Genomic DNA, 15731 nt, shown 5'->3' with positions numbered 1-15731 from the left:
CCCAGCCCTGCTCCCCCTGATGCCCCGCCATGAGCTCAGGCCACTTGTCCTTGTAAAGCACATGGTGCTGTCTGTGGGTGTCAATTCCTCTGGGATGGGACTGTTGGATCTTTGAGTTCCTGTGTACCTATTTCACTAACACTGCCAGGAGCTTCCCCAGGAGACCACGCCAGCCACGCTCCCTCCCACCAGCAGGGTGAGAGGGGTTCCTTTTTTTTTTTTTCACGCTCTCCCCCAAACTCATCATTAGCCAACTTTCTGATTTTGGCCAACCTGATGGGTGTGAAGTAGAACCCACTGCTGTGTCATTTGCATTTATTTCTCTGAACATTCGTGGGTTTGAGCACCTCTTCATTGCTTGTTAGTCATTTGGGTTTTCCCTTCTCTGAACTGCCTATTCACATCCTTTGACCAAATTTCTATCATTTCCTGCCTCTTTCTTGTAGCTTTGCAATAATTCTTTGTATATTCTAGATATTAATCCCTTGTCATTTTTAGATATCACCAATACTTGCCCCATTTTGTCATCTGTCTGATGTCTTTGTTTATGGTATTATTTGCTTTTAAGAAAAATCATTGGTTTTAATATAATCAAAGCCATCTTTTTTTTTTTTTGCCACTTGGATATTAGTCAAAAGCTCCTCCCCCACCCCACCCACCCCCACTGTGAAATATATTTTTCTTTATTTTCTTTCATTAGCTTTATGATTTTACATCTCATATCTAGGTCTTTGGTACAACCACATTATGTGTGGTATGGAAGACCTAGGGGAAAAAACCCCACCAACTTCATTTTTCTTCGTAGTGTGAGCCAGTCTTTCCCACATCACCAGCCAAACAGTCCACCCTTTCATCATCAATCATAATTGCATGGGTCTATCACTGAATGAGCCATGCTGTTCCCCTGGCTTTGTTCCTAGCCTAGTTCCAAGTGGCTTTCATTAGTGGAGTTTGTAGAATGTTCGGTATCTGGTAGAATGAATCTCCCTTGCTCTTCTCTGTCAACATCATTTTAATGCTATGTGGCTCTTCATTCTTCCGTGCTCATTTTAGAGTATATTGAAGCTCCCCGAGTTCCAGCTGTGATGCCAACACAGAGGGCACTGAATTGATAGGTGATGTGGGGGAGAAGGGACATCATTGAAGCACCCATCCATGGACATGGGACACCCTTCATCTGTTCAGAGCTTATTCTAGGTCTTCTGATCCTTTGACTGTTTCCTTGGCTGGGTGCAGCCGGGATGACAGGTGCAGTGCCCCTCCCTGACTCACCTCTTCTGCACATGGGCTCCTATTCATATTTGTAGTGACTCCAGGTGAGCTGAAGGGCAGGGCCTATAGTCCTATTTTATAGGTGATTTTAAAAATATATATGTTTATTGATTTCATAGAGGAAGGGAGAGGGAGAGAGAGATAGAAACATCAATGATGAGAGAAAATCATTGATCGGCTGCCTCCGACCCACCCCCGTGCCCCACACTGGGGTTTGAGCCCACAACCCAGACATATGCTCTGATGGGAAATCAAACCGTGAGCTCTTGGTTCATAGGTCAATGCTCAACCCCTGAGCTACACCGGCCAGACGCATCCCCAGAACCCTTAAATGCCACTGTCTGGATCAGTGATCCTGGCTCTGTGGAATAATGTGCATAATTTAAAATCTGAAGTAGGCAAAGTGATTCCCTAACACAGCACAGACGTTAAGAAAAAGCAGGCTTTGTACGTAAAATGCACAAGAACTCAAAGCAGGAGTCCCCTGAAAGTTCCCTCCGGGATCCATGCTGACAGCTCAGGTTCATGCTGACAGCTGAAGGCATGGATTTCCAACATGTCATTGTAGGGTGGAGAGGATTGTAACAGTGTGAGGTGGCTCTGAATCAACACCCATAGCAATTATACCCATAAGTGGGGAGATTTTATTTTGTTAATAAATCACTGAAAAGAATTTTTTAGAAGAAAGGCAAGAAACCAAAATGTGTGAGGGGTTAGAATAGGTGATGAGATCGTGCAAAATTTCTATTATTTTCCCAATACTTTTTCCTGTTTTCAATTAGTGTTCTTTTTCAAAACTTATGGTTAGCTCTCTTTTTATACAGGTTTTCTTTTTTGTTTAAATCTTTATTTACTTTTTTAAAGATATATATATATATATATATATATATATATATATATATATATTTTATTTCAGAGAGGAAGAAAGAGCCAGAGAGAGATAGAAACATCAATGATGAGAGAAAATCATCGATCGGCTGCCTCCTGCATGCCTCACACTGCGGGTGGAGCCCGCAACCCAGGCATGATCCCTGACCGGGAATCGAACCATGACCTCCTGGTTCATAGGTCCATATTCAACCACTGAGCCACACTGCCAGCCCAGCTTTGTTTAAATTTTTAAAGCACCAACACCTGCATTCGAGTCCTGATAGCCACTGATTCTCTGTGCAACCTGGGGCACAGCTCTCACCTCTCCAAGCCTCAGTTTCCCCATCTGTGGGACTATGAGGTCTAGAGGGGAATCCCTCACGTTCGTCAGCCCCTCTCCCAGGCCTCCCACCAGCCAGACGGCCTGTGGCAACAGGAAGCACAGTTTTCTCCTTGGCAGAACCTCGGGACCTTGGCTCAGAGCGGGAGCAACCAGGGGGCAGCCAGTGAATGAGAAGGCAGTGAGAGGGCCCAGGGCAGTTCCCCACTAGCTGGATGTGGGTGGCTCTGGCCAGTTTCCCTGACATGATACGCAGCCCTTGGGGCACACAGGACAGGAGGCCCTGAGTCCCGGCTCACCAGCAAGGAGCACACAAAGTTAAGTCACTGACCTCATTTCCCCAGCTGGCCGTCCCTTCCCCAATTCAAAAGCAGGAAAAAGTTAGTAATTTTTCCCCTGAACAGTTTCCCAATCTTCACTCATTCAGATGGTTATGAGGACACGTCCGCGGGCCAGAACTGGGCAGGGCTGGATGGGATTGATTCAGGCACAACCCTGGCAGGGGATATAGGGGACACAGGAGACGGGAGGCAGAGAACTTAGCGGAGGGACAGAGGGACCCAGCTCAGGAACCCAGGGGCTTCTGGAGTAGGTGACATGACTTGCTCCCCTCTAGTTCATCTCCCGGTAAAGTCTGTCTACATGACCTCATTGCCAGAGAACCAGAGCCACTCACCTCCCAGGCTTGTCCTGTCTGTCCTGCAGATCACACACTACTTACTGAGCACCTACTGTGTGCTGGGCAGAACACGCCTGCCCCTTCACCCACAGGTCATTGAGACCCTGCCCCAACCATGTGCCCAAGCAAGGCTCCCAGGAACCTTTAGGTCTAGGAATGAATGGTGGAATTTCAAGCACCAGGAAGGCATCAACTTTGCTACCCCCAAGACCTGGGTTCAAGGCCTCCATCAGGCCCTTTACCAGCACGTGACCTTGACCTTGACCTTGGACAGATCACTTCATCTCCCTGAGCCTCCATTTCCTCATCTATAGAATGGGGAGAAATAAGTACCCTTTGCAGGGATGCTGTAAGGACCAGAGTTTAGGAGTCCACAGGGCCTGGCCCATGGTAGGTGCTCAACAAATGCAGCCGAATATTCTCCCCCTCCCCCCATACACACATACGCCGCAATGCAGCCCGGCATCCCCCAAGGTTCAGGGAAGGTTTCCCTGTGAAGTTCCCCCAGTGCTCAGCCTCAGTCACACTCAAAGGAAACCCCCATGGGTCCCCAAATCCCCTGCAGTTTCCCAACCCTCCTAAGGCGGATGCAACTTCCCACCAACCACCCAGCCCAGCCTGTCCAGTCTCCCTCCCAGCTCCTGCAAAACAACCCCTGCCTCGGAACCACCTCCGTCATCTCCCTAGAGACCCAGACGTGCGCATGCATCACCCCAGACTCACAAATGCTCTCATTTCTTGTTTTAAATACATTTTTATTGATTTCAGAGAGGAAGGGAAAGGGAGAGAGAGAGAAACATCAATTATGACAATAATCTGCTGCCTCCTGCATGCTTCACACTGGGGATTGAGCCCGAAACCCAGGCATGATCCCTGACCAGGAGCCAAACCCTGACTTCCTGGTTCATAGGTCAACACTCAACCACCAATTGGGCAATGCTGTCCTTGTTGACACACCCATCACAACTGCCCACTGGCCCTCACATGCCCCGAATTTCTCCATCCTCCCGGACCTTTGTGACATGTGCCAAATCCCCAAGCCCTGGCTGCCCCCCTGACCCACACTCAGGGCCCCACCACCTCTGCAGTGACCCCTGACTGAGGCTATCGCCCATGCTCCTTACTGCCCCTCCGCATGAATGAATGAGCCTCATCCTCGCACCCTTGCCTTGGGATAGGTACTCTCATTCCATCCATGTTACAGAGGAGGGAGTGGAGGCACACCCTCTGGGCTAGATGGCACACCGTGGGCGCTACAGCCACACTTTTACCTGAGTCAGCCTGCTGCCCAGTTGGGCTTTGACTCCCTGAGAGCAGTGCCATATACCCCTGTCCCCACCTACCCCCGCCATGTTCCCAGCACAGTTCCTGAGACACAGTAGGTGCTCTATACAGATCTGTTGCTTGAATGACTGAAGAAAAAAAAATAAACAAATTCACCTTTTCATACAGATATTTTTTGCGAGGCTTTTAGAACAGTCCGTGCTATAGGAACTCGGAGGACACAAAGGTCCTGGTCCCGGGTGGTCCTGGAAGGCTTCCTGGAGGAGGAAGGGGAAGATGAGGATGGAGGTCTGGCATTGGGCACTGAGCAGTGTTCAGCGATGGGGGGAGGGGTTGGGTGTCACAGTTGGGTTTCATTGGGGATTTGAATACGGGAGCTGTGGGAGGGAGCAGGACATGCCTGGCAGGGCTGGCTTGGCAAACTTTGGCCTGCAGGTACTGGGGAACTACAGAAGGCTCTGTGAGCGAGTGGCCTGGCCACACCCGGGCTTTGGAAAGAAAAGGCAGATGGGAGCCAGGACGCACTCCCTGTCCATTCCCCGGGCCCTGTGGATGCCTGCAGTGTTCCGAAGGGCACAAGACTCAGGGTTGGGGCCACAGCACAGTGGTGACCTCAGCCTGTGCCGCAATGGAACAGCCTGCCAAATGGTGGGCAGCTCGGACTGCAGCCCGATGCCCAGGTTTGAATCCTGCCTACACCTCTTAGCTGCTGTGTGACCGTGGGCAGGAACTTAACTAGCCTGTGCCTCGGTTTCCTCACCGGTAACAGAGGCGTCATAATAGGAACCACTGCCTAGGGCACCGTGAGGTTTAAATGAGTTAGCACAAAAAGCCTCAACCATGAAGAGTTCCTATCGCCGTTCCACCTAACGTTGACTTCCCGGATGGCCCAGCGGAGGCCTTCACATGGCTTTTGGTAGAGCCCAGCTCAAAGAGGCACAGTGGTTCTCGGGAAACTTTCGATGAATGGACGTGGCCCAGGGGACGCTGGCCCACGCTCGGGAGTGCCCAGTGTTCAGGGGGGTCTTCGGCCCGAGGTGAGGTGCCCTCCCTCGCCACCCGCCGAGGCTGTGGGTATTTCCTGAGCGAAGTGTAATCGCAGTGAAAAACAACGTTCCCGCGACAGCCTGCTCTTGCATAATCTGCCCACAGCGCTGCGGCTTCCTGACCAGGCTCCGCGTGGCCCGGGGGTGGAGGCCCATCCTGCCCGGGAAGGTGCCGAGCCCTGCCCTCCTTCTCAGAGGAGGCCCAACGAGACCTGTCAGAGCCTCAGTTTCCCTAACTGGAAAATGAGAGCTTTGGAGCTGATGTTTTTGAAAGCCTCAATACTTTCGAATGCAGGTTTGAATGCTGGCCCTGCCCGGTGCTGACTGCTGGGGCCCCATGGTCCAGAGTTCACACTCCGGGGGAGACAGACACAGTTGGATTCAAATTGCAGCCAGGCGGCCTTGGCCAGGTTATCTCACTTCCTTGAGGCAAATCTGGGGACACTAAGCACTAAAGTATCAGGAGAATGAAATGAGGCAACGGAAGCGTTCAGGGCAGTGCCTGACACAGAGATCTCACGGGTCTTCGACGCTCTACATCCCCTCCCCGTGAATCTGGGCGCGGTGACTGCTGGACCAATGGAATGGGACAAAAGTGATACCTCGCCTGGGCCCAAATATTCAGAACCTGGCGGCTTCCGCTTCCTACCCTGGGTCATTAGCTCTAGGAACCCGGCCACCATGCGGCGAGGAGCCCACGGCGCGCCCCAGCTTGCCAGCGGCCTCAGCAGTGCAGTGCCCGGTGCCAGCTGGCACTGTGAGCAGAGATGAGCCTTCCCCAGCCAGCCAGGCCCAACCGCAGATGTGTGAGCGAAATAAATGACTAGTGTTGTTTTAAGCCACTCAGTTTTGAGGTGACAAGAGACCACTGGGACAGTTAAGGTCAGTCACCAGCCAGTCAGCACTTGGAGACCTGGGAACCCACGTGCTCACCTGTAACCATGGTTACTGGGAGGTCAGCGGGGATGCAAATGAAGGGCCCTGGCATTAAGTTCCCAACAGACTAGTCCCCTGACCCCGGTGTGGGATCGGCTACATCATGTGCGGGACCCAGGGAAGATGAAAACACAGAGCCCCTCGTTCAAAGCGTGTCGATCATTTTCCAGACGGTGACAGCAGAGTATGAACCAGGCTCGGCCCTTCTCGGCAGGGACCCTGCGGGACTGCACGGGCCGGAGGGCCAGGAGGTGGCAGGCATCCTGCTTCTTGTCTGTGCTTTTCTGTCTGATTGTGGCAGTGGTTCTCAACCTTGGCTGCACATTAGAATCACCTGGGAATCTTTTTAAAATCTTGATTTTAAAATCCCATGGGCCCAGAAATCAGGACTTTAAAAAGATTCCCAGGTGATTCTAATGTGCAGCCAAGGTTGAGAACCACTGGTCTATGGGGACCACTTGGCTCTTACAAAGCTGTTTTACAAATACACACCCAACACTCTTACCACAGGTGCTTTCACTTTAACACCAATTTTTTTTCCAAAGGAAGATTGAGAATCAGCAAATAATCTTTACTGTTCACCTAGGCTAGATGGCCATTTCCCCGCCCCAGTCCCAACTTACACAGCAAGGACCAAACTTACCAAGATGGCGCTTCAGGCAAACCACCTTACCTCTACAGGGCGCGGTCTCCCCACCTGGAGAATGGGGAGGCTTGTTCTTGCCCTTGGATCCTGGCATGGGGCAGAGAGCGAGGTATGAGTTCTGAGGATGTGAAAGGCGATCCGATTGTTGGCCAGTCCTCCAGCGGAGGCTCTCTGTCCATCTGTCCTCCCAGGCCTGGGTCTCCCTGTCTCAGAATCAGGCCACCTTCGAGGAAAGCCGCTCCGAGGAGCGAGGCTCTGGCTGGGCTAGCTCTGCGGCAGGAGGGTCAGAAAGAAATCACAGCTGGGCTGCCGCTTGATCTCAGGCAGGTTGCTTAGCCTCTTGCATAAAACGAGGAATAAAATCAACCTCCTCCCTACCTCCCAGCTGTGGCAACTTGGAGGTGAAAGGAAACGTGTCTAGAGGGCATAGCGTCTGATGTAAACACAGCGGGGGCCACAGAGCGGGTGGCGCATGGGCAGAGGGGGACTTGGAACCACAGAGTTGGGGGATTGAACTCCAGCTCTGGGGCTTCCTGGCTGTGTGACTGTGGTTGGTTGCTTCACCTCTCCGAGCCTCAGGTCATCAAGGGGAGTGCTGATACTCAGCCCATCTACTTCCAGCTGCGATTCTGAAGCCCAAGTGCATGAAGAATGTAGAAAGCTTAGAACAAACGTGACAGCTTTTCAGGTGCTTTCTAGGGGCTGCTGGTGGTGACTACCATTTCTGAACAGGGAACATGCCAGGTACCAGGCCAAGACCTCACGCATTGTACCTCCATCCACCTAATGCAGAGTCATTATCATGTACGGGTTTCAGATCAGGAAGCCAAAGTTGAAAGCGCTTAAGGGCTTTGCTTGAGGCCCTGCAGCTGGGAACTCCTCGAGCTGGAGATTGAGACCCAACGGCTCCTTCCTCCTTCCTCCCCGCTCCACCCCCCACATCAGGAGCCCTAATGAAATGGGATGGGGAGTTTGCCCACACCAAACACAAACAAAGGCCTGTGGCCTCCCCAGGATTTCTTGGTTTGGTTTTTACTCTTCTGGAAGACACCCAGAGAAAGAGGAACCTAGATTGACTGCCTGCCAGCCAGCCAGCCTCCCCCCCGGCGACAGCAGCCTGGCCCCGGAGCTGCTACGTTCCTTGTTAATTCGCCGGGAGCAGCCTTCCCACAGGCCTTTCTGAGAAACATCCAACTGTTTCCCGGCTACCAGCAGCCTCAGCCTTTGTCTGAAACCAGCTGAAACCACCTTTGCTGGCCTTTCCCGCCCACCGCTGAGAGAATAGCAGGATGTTTATTGTTCTAACGGGAGGGAAAATAAATGTAGTCTTTTCTTTTTAACTTTTCTTCGTTCATGTTTATTTCTTTTTTTTTTCCTTTTCCTTTTTATTGAATTTATTAGGGTGACACCGGTTAGCAAAATTACACAGGTTTCAGGCGCACAATTCCACAACACATCAGCTGAACACTGTACTGTGTGTTCACCACCCCAAGGCAAGCCTCCATCCGTTTGACGATAAAATCTGAGCACCTGGCAATGGCCCGAGAGGCCCTCCATGGCCTGGCTGTCTGCCTGCCTGCTCACCTTCTCTCCGCCTGGCCCCGGTCTGCTCCTCAAGTCCCAAGGCCAGGAGCCTCCCCACCTCGGGGCCTTTGCAGCGGTGGTTCATGATTTCCCAGGTCGCTGGGCCCCCAGGTCCTCCCCTCGCCCACGCATCGTCATTCAGGTGGAGCTCAAAGGGCACCTCCTGGGCCACCTGGCTGGAGCTGACCCTGCCCTAACTGGGGCACCCCTAGCACATAACCCTATCGTCTCCGGAATGACCTTGTTCACAGGTTCGGTCTGTGCCATCATAGACCTCAGCCACTGGACACAGGGCCCATGGAGGCGGTCTGAGCTCAGCGCATCCTCTGCAGCTGGACCGGGCCTGGCTCATCACAGGTGTGATTGGAAGGGAGGCGGGAGGGGAGGAGAGGAAAGGAGATTTTGAACAGCAACGCGGTGCCGCCTGGAACACCCTGGAACCATGAGCAGGACGTCCCTGCAGAGGGATCGGCAACACTTCACAAATGCACAGAGTTACAGACTTCCAACCAACCGCCACTCCTGTGACTGTGACATGAGGGGTCCTCTGGGTGCCCCACGGAGCAAGAAGCAGTCTGTCCACTGTGGGGTTCCCACAGCAACACACCCCAAGGGAGGCCAGGCCCCAGGGGAGCCTGGAAGCCTGTCAGCCTCACCAAACCTAACGCCAGCCCGGAACCAGCCGCCAGCTTTCATGTTGTTTTTCTGGGAGAAGAGTGTTCTCAGCCCGATGCCTCCTGGAGGTTACCTGTTGGTAAGTCAGAGGGGCTGAATTCTGCAGACCCAGGAAGGGCTCACCCTTGGCAAGTGGCTGCTGGGCTGGACAGAGGACAGAGGCTGCCACGCAGCAAACACCAGCCCCATGTCAGGTGGCGTTTAAGGGAACCCCACAACCCTGGCCCATTTCACAGATCAAGAAACTGAGCTCTAGGGAGATCAAGGCACCTAACCTAGACAGCCCCACTAAGCGGCAGAGCTGGGCCTGAATCCCAGTCCCTGCCTCACACTGTCTGCCCGCACCTCGGTCACTTCCGCTGCAGACCTGCTGCTCTGGGGCGCCCCGCAGGGTCCCAGGTATGCGCCCAGCATGGGTGTTGGCCCAGGGCCAGGGGCCTGGGAGGGTGCAGGAGCCCCAGGTGGGCTCGGCCAGCTTCTCCGTGGGCTGGAGTAGCCATCCTTGAAGCGTTTAACATTCTCACCTTGGCTTCCAGTCAAGCAGGACTGACACGGTCAAGGGCCTATGAGTGAATCGGGTCCCTGCCCCACCCATCTGTCCCCAGCCCCTCCCTGCCCCCAAGAGGACAGGGAGGACCAAGGAAGGGGTGCAGGTGAGAAGGCACCCAAGAAACTTCAGCTGGAGGGCGGCCTCTCGCCTCTGCACAGTCATTTCTGTTCAGCCCAGCAGAGCAGTCCCTGGGGCTGTGGGACAGCAATGACTGGGACAGGACGGGAGGGGCGGGAGGATGGAGACATGGGAGATTGAGTCTCCTGCTCCATCTGAGGGGCAGGTCTGGCCTTAAGCACTGAGAGTCGCCTCCCACCTCCCAGACTGCCCTGGGAGACAGCGGGGTTTCTCGGAGTATGACAGCCTCCACAGGACACTTACCACTCCTTCCTGACTGCGGCTGTTCAGGAAAGGGGTGTGCGCGTGTGTGAGGTGCCCTGCACCCTGGGAACTGCCACCCTGAGCAGCAGGGCCCTGGTCCACCTGCCCATCTGAACAGCAGAGGCTAAGGAGGCCCTGTCACTGGAGGGCAGGGATATTCGCCGGGCCTGCACTGACCACGGCGGGGGGTGGGCCCTTCCAGCTCCCGCATGCAGCCCTCGGCTCACATTGACCCCTCAGTCCCCTCCCTGTGACCCCCAGGCTGGGGTATCTGCACAGCTTCTGTGATGCCCTCTCCCCACAGCCCCTTCTGCAAACACCCACAGGGAGCCTGGTGTAGAGCAGCTTTATTCGGAGTGTCCTCGAGGCAGGCCTGGGCCAGGGCGCGGGAGTGACAGGGTGGAAGACCCTCCAGCGGCGGAGGGGCGGCTCTGCGGGCAGCAGCGCCCTGTCCCCAGAGGCCGGGCAGAGGGGTGGCGGGACCCCCGTCCTCAGAGCTTCCCAAAGATTCTCAGTCTCCATGAGAGAGTCCTCAGCCTTATGGTCATTGGTAAGGAACTTTGTGGATTTTTAAAAGATCATGTTCTGTGAAGGGCTCTTGGGCGAGGGAGTGCGTCATTCCATGAAGCAGATGTCAGCGGCCGCCACAGGCAGCCTGAGCCCTGCCCACGAGGTGCGGGTTGCATGCTGACTCCGGGCACGGAGGCTCGGGGGCAGAGCTGCCCACACCGGCATTTGGCCAAAGATCATCCATCCCACATGAACTTCTCCAGGTTCTGGTGTAACGGCCTCTCCAACTTCCCCCAGAATATCTGAGAGGTTTCAGAAAGTGTCCCTGCCATTCCTGACCCGGCCCCGACTTCCTCCAGCGACGAGCGGCTGGTGCGTAAACAGCAGCTTTCAGGCCTGGCTTCGGTGGGTAATTCCAGGAGCCTGTGGCGACCTGAGACTTGGTGCCCGGCCTGCTGCCCCCTGTCATCTGCCCACGGGTCCCTTTCCAAGGCCACGCGCCTGTGTACACGCGTCTGAAAGCCCTGGGAGAGCAGGCCAGCCGACCGATTATTCCTTAGTGTGCGATACACACATCCTGACCACAGACTGAGCTATGCAGAGCTTCCCCCCAAGCCCTGGATAAGGCAGACGCGGCTTTTGACATCCATGTCCCAACACGGGTGCGGAGCAGCTGCTGCAAGAGGCAGGCCTGGTGCCATGGGGGTCCATGAGGGCGGCAGATCCGGGGAAGGGCATCTTCATTTCCCAGGACAGAGCGGGCGGTGCCCACCGAGCAGGCAAGGACCCCGAAGGGCCCACCGTCACTGGGACTGGTAGGGACATTCTGAGATGAGCGAGTTGATCCTAGGCCGGGGGCCCACTGTGGGGCCACAGAACAGGGAAGGAGCAGTACCAGGAGGGTCCCCCCTCGGCCCACGCAGGGCTGGAGGCAGGCTGGGCACCACCAGGCATAGGGCACAGAGCACAGCATGGCCGCAGGGGCTGAGACGGGCCAGCCGGCCGCCCGATCCCTCTGTTTCCCTTCTGACGGAGGAGAAACCACAGGCACTGGCTCGAGGCCACTGCGGGCCGAGTTTACAGTAACTGCGGGTTGTTGGCCTGGTAGCAAGGCCCCGTGGGTATCTCTCCAGGGGCCCAGTTGAGGGGAGAAGGCTTGGGGTGTGGGCCTCATGGCCTCTGCCTCAGGTGGGCTCCATCCTGGAGGGCGGGGGGCCCATGCCAGGACTCTGGGGTGTCTTCTCAGTAGCAGCAGAGGCGAAGCATCCAGTCCCGACTGTCTGTCTTTCTGTTGCCCTAGCAAACATCGCCATTCAAATCCAGCACCCTGGTTGTCTCCCCTGCACAGCCCACTGCCCTAGGGTCAGGGTGGGGGCAGCTGGGTGGGGATGCAGGTAGAGACCTCCAGGCCCCTCCTGCATTGACCACTGGGTGCTGGAAACTCAGGTCAGCAGATGGGCCTCTGCACCAGCGTGGCCCACCGTGCCGCCCGGTCCCAGGGGCACCCAGCTGCTCTCTCAGTCCCAGCCAGGCCTCACTTCCCAGACGCCGTCTCAGGCAAGGGGTCCTCCTTCCCTTCCTCCTCCACCGAGAACATGACGTCCCTGCAGCTGCCCAGAGGTGGTTCCGTCTCCTGCTCCGGGTAGTGTGGGGCATGGTCCATCTCCAGGTCCTCCTCGAGCTCGGGCCCCGCCGGCCCCGCCAGGCCCCGGCCCTCCGGCGCCTCGGTCTTCACGGTCCCCACGATCACTGTGTCGGCCTTCATGATGTAGATTTTCTCTGCAAAGCGAAAGGAGACGCGCGGTGAGAGCCCAGAGGATGAGCAAGGGGGCGGAGGAGGGTCCCAGTCCAGCTCTGCCACCCCCGCTGTGTGGCTCAGGCAGGCGGCACAACCTCTCTGGTGCGCAGTAAGCCCTGCCAACCTTACAGCCAGGAACTGGGTGCTGAGGAGTTAGCCCTGGCCCACTTGCTAGCTATGCGTGATGCCTGTGGTTGTCTGGGCACTTCTGCAAGGATGGGGTGGGGAAGGAGAGAACGGGGACAGGAGAGAAAGCCAGGCGTGGGGAGGAAGCAAGTAGAATCAGTCCCCATGGCTCCTGCAAATGTCCACTGTAATTGAGAACGAAGACTAAAATAATAACAATAGCACCAGGGAACTCGAGTAGAGGTTCACTCTCCACACTTTAGCTCTTGAATCCTCACATCCCTTCTGCCAGGTAAACAGTCTGTTCTTATCCCCAGTTACAGGAGCCCAAAGAGGCTCAATGACCTGCCCAAGGTCACCAGGTAGTTAGCAGAAATCCCCAAAGCAACTCCTGTCCCGCTGCCCGTTCCACTCCTTTCCACGGGCCTAAAGCAGAAACCAGCGTGTCCCGGGTTGCCCGGGATGCTCTGGTGTTCACCGTGCAAGTTCAACCCAGCAAGCCAGGCAGCTGTCACCCCTGCAGAACCCTCAGCTGTGAGTAACCGCCTGATTCCGGCAGCTTTGGGAGGGCGGTATATTTCAGTGTTAATCACTTATTGACCCCCGCCCCCCCCCCCCCCCCCGCCACACACACACACACACACACACACCGAGGCCTCATGGCTGTGCCTGCCTAGCACACAGTAGGACTGCTTATGTATGTCACTTATGAAAGACCCGCCCAGCCCATTAGAGGTGTGATTCCTCAACACCATTTCCTTCCTTTGGGGGTTTCGGAGGCTCAGGGGAGTTAAGGAAGCTGCCAAAGACGCTGGGAAGTGGGGAGCCCGGCCTGCAGCCAGGTCAGCTGACTTCAAGCACCAGCTGGGCTTCTTCCGGTAGCTCAGGGCAGGGTCCCAGCTCCCAGCTGCTCAGCCCTGGATTCTAGAGGCTGAATGGGGAAGCTCAAGAGGGAACTTGAGAGCTAGGGTGGGGCAGGGGGCTCGGGATCCCTGCTTCTCTGGGTAACCGGTTACACCCCTCTGATTCAGGAACCCCCAAAATATTCTTGGGGCCCCTGCACCCTCAATCCCATTACATAATGCCGGCGCTTCTGTGTTGGTTTTAACATCCCCAGGAAAGAGAGAAGTGTTCAAAATAGCAGCAGGAACTAAAGAGGATGAGGGAGAGAGAGAGACAAGCTGTGGGCTGGGACCCCTGACACCCCAAAAGAGAGAAGAGGGCCTCAGGCCTCAGCCACATACATCTTTACCAAGACCTGCAGGCCCCTTGCCCCGGGAGGTGAGAGAGAGGGAGAGCACAGAGGGGGCCAGGCAGGGCTAGAGGAGGTGAGAGACAGACAGACAGAGACACAGACAGACAGAGAGGAGCAGGGTGGGTTGTCCAAGTTGAAGAGACCAAAGTTGGGGGCCAGGCTATCATTCCCCTCACATTCCTGGGCCCTGAGTCCTCTGGCTCTGACCCCATCACAGAGCTGCCCAGCCCCCAGTCTGCAGGGGGAGGGTTTTCTAGAAGCTACTGGGATTCCTGACTCACCCAGGGCTCCGAATCCAGGGAAGCTGTGTAAGTGTGTGTGTTGGGGTGTGTGGGGGGGTGAAGGTGGGGGAAAGGGGCCACCCGCCTGGTGATATGGTCAGGGGGAGTGATGAAGCTCAGGCAGGAGTTTGGTCCCCTTGGGAATTGAACAAGGGGTGCCCCTCTGAGGTAGTGTCAGAGGGACAAGGGGTTCACTGCCCCCTGGGTATCCCAAGAGAGGCTCCAAGGCTTTCCCTCCCACCACCCCACGCCCAGCAAGGCCTGCAGGCTGGCTTGGCTCTGGGCAGGCTGCCCATGCCGCTGCCCGCGCCGCCCCCCACACCCCAGCTGCCCTGGGAGTCTGGTACCTGCTTCAGCCACCCCCTCAAACACTCCAGAACCCCACCCGCGCACTTCCAGGCACTGAACTCAGCACAGCTCGAAACTCCAAATTAGGGCTTCTTCGGAAATGTGAACGAGATGCCTTTGGCGATATTTCCCAAAACACGTTAAAAAAAAAAAAAAAAAAAAAGCCAAAAGCTGCAGCTCCCGAAGTTTCTGTTTGATACGAAAGACTCTGCCCTAAAGAGTTCTAGCCCTATTTGGTTTGGCTCAGTGGATAGAGCGTCGGCCTGCGGACTGAAGGGTCCCAGGTTCGATTCCGGTCAAGGGCATGTACCTTGGTTGCGGGCACATCCCCAGGAGGAGATGTGCAGGAGGCAGCTGATCGATGTTTCTCTCTCATCGATGTTTCTAACTCTCTATCCCTCACCCTTACTCTCTGTAAAAAATCAATAAAATATATATATTTTTAAAAAAGTTCTGTCCACCAGGCCTGCCATAGAAATGTGTGCTGTGATTGCAAATGCCTCTTTGTGTCATCCGAGTGGTGGTTAACCCTCCAGAGAAGACGGGGAAGGGGCGCCCCGAGGCCCTGGCCCCAGGGGCTCACAGACAGGTGAGGGCCAGGAGAAGGCCACAAACACAGCCACGCTGCCAGTGCTGAGCACACTGGGTGGGAGGCCTGGAGTCGGGGGGAGCACAGCAGAGGCCATCTGGCCTAGACAGGAGAGCGGGAAGAGCAAGGAAGGCTTCCGGGAGGAGGAGGGAATAAACAGGGTCTTCGAGTAGGTGGTGCTGGCTGTCCCAGGCAAGGAAGCAGCTCCCACAGAGAAGCTTAGAAGTGAGCAAGGGCTCCGTAAGCTTAGGAAACTGCCGTTGAGCAGGGGTCAGGAGGCAGGCAGGTGAGCCTGGTGGAGAGAAGGCAGTTCGTGACCAGCCTTGAATGCCGGAATAAGAACCCTAAAGTCATCCAGAAGTAGCAGGGACCCCTGGCGGGTTTTAAGCAGGGTGTAATAGAGAGGTATACAATTTGGGAGAAACGTTCTGGCGGTAGTAGGCAGGAGAGGCGGCGTGAGGCCTGGGCGAGGCCGTAGGCGGGGCGGTGTGTTCGAGCCAGAGGGCAGCTGTCATTTGGGAAGTGCTGGCCGTGGTGCCCGCAAGGCCACCAGGACTGGTG

The 15731-nt window shown here is 55.6% G+C and overlaps 1 protein-coding gene across 1 annotated transcript in view; it reads right to left on the bottom strand.

Moving 5' to 3' along the window:
- Nucleotides 1-10593: 10593 nt before the first annotated feature.
- Nucleotides 10594-15731, bottom strand: part of TNFRSF8 (TNF receptor superfamily member 8) — a 67601-nt gene continuing 62463 nt past the window's right edge. Inside the window, exon 16 of the mRNA XM_070404106.1 lies at nt 10594-12552. Coding sequence (XP_070260207.1) covers nt 12308-12552 — 245 coding nt within the window. The 3' untranslated portion in view covers nt 10594-12307. The remainder of the gene's footprint in view (nt 12553-15731) is intronic.

The sequence above is a fragment of the Myotis yumanensis genome, unplaced genomic scaffold (assembly GCF_028538775.1).
Source record: "Myotis yumanensis isolate MYYU_CA2020_CCGP unplaced genomic scaffold, mMyoYum1.0.hap1 SCAF_2, whole genome shotgun sequence".
NCBI classification, from domain to species: domain Eukaryota; kingdom Metazoa; phylum Chordata; class Mammalia; order Chiroptera; family Vespertilionidae; genus Myotis; species Myotis yumanensis.
This window is presented reverse-complemented; position numbering and strand designations above follow the sequence as displayed.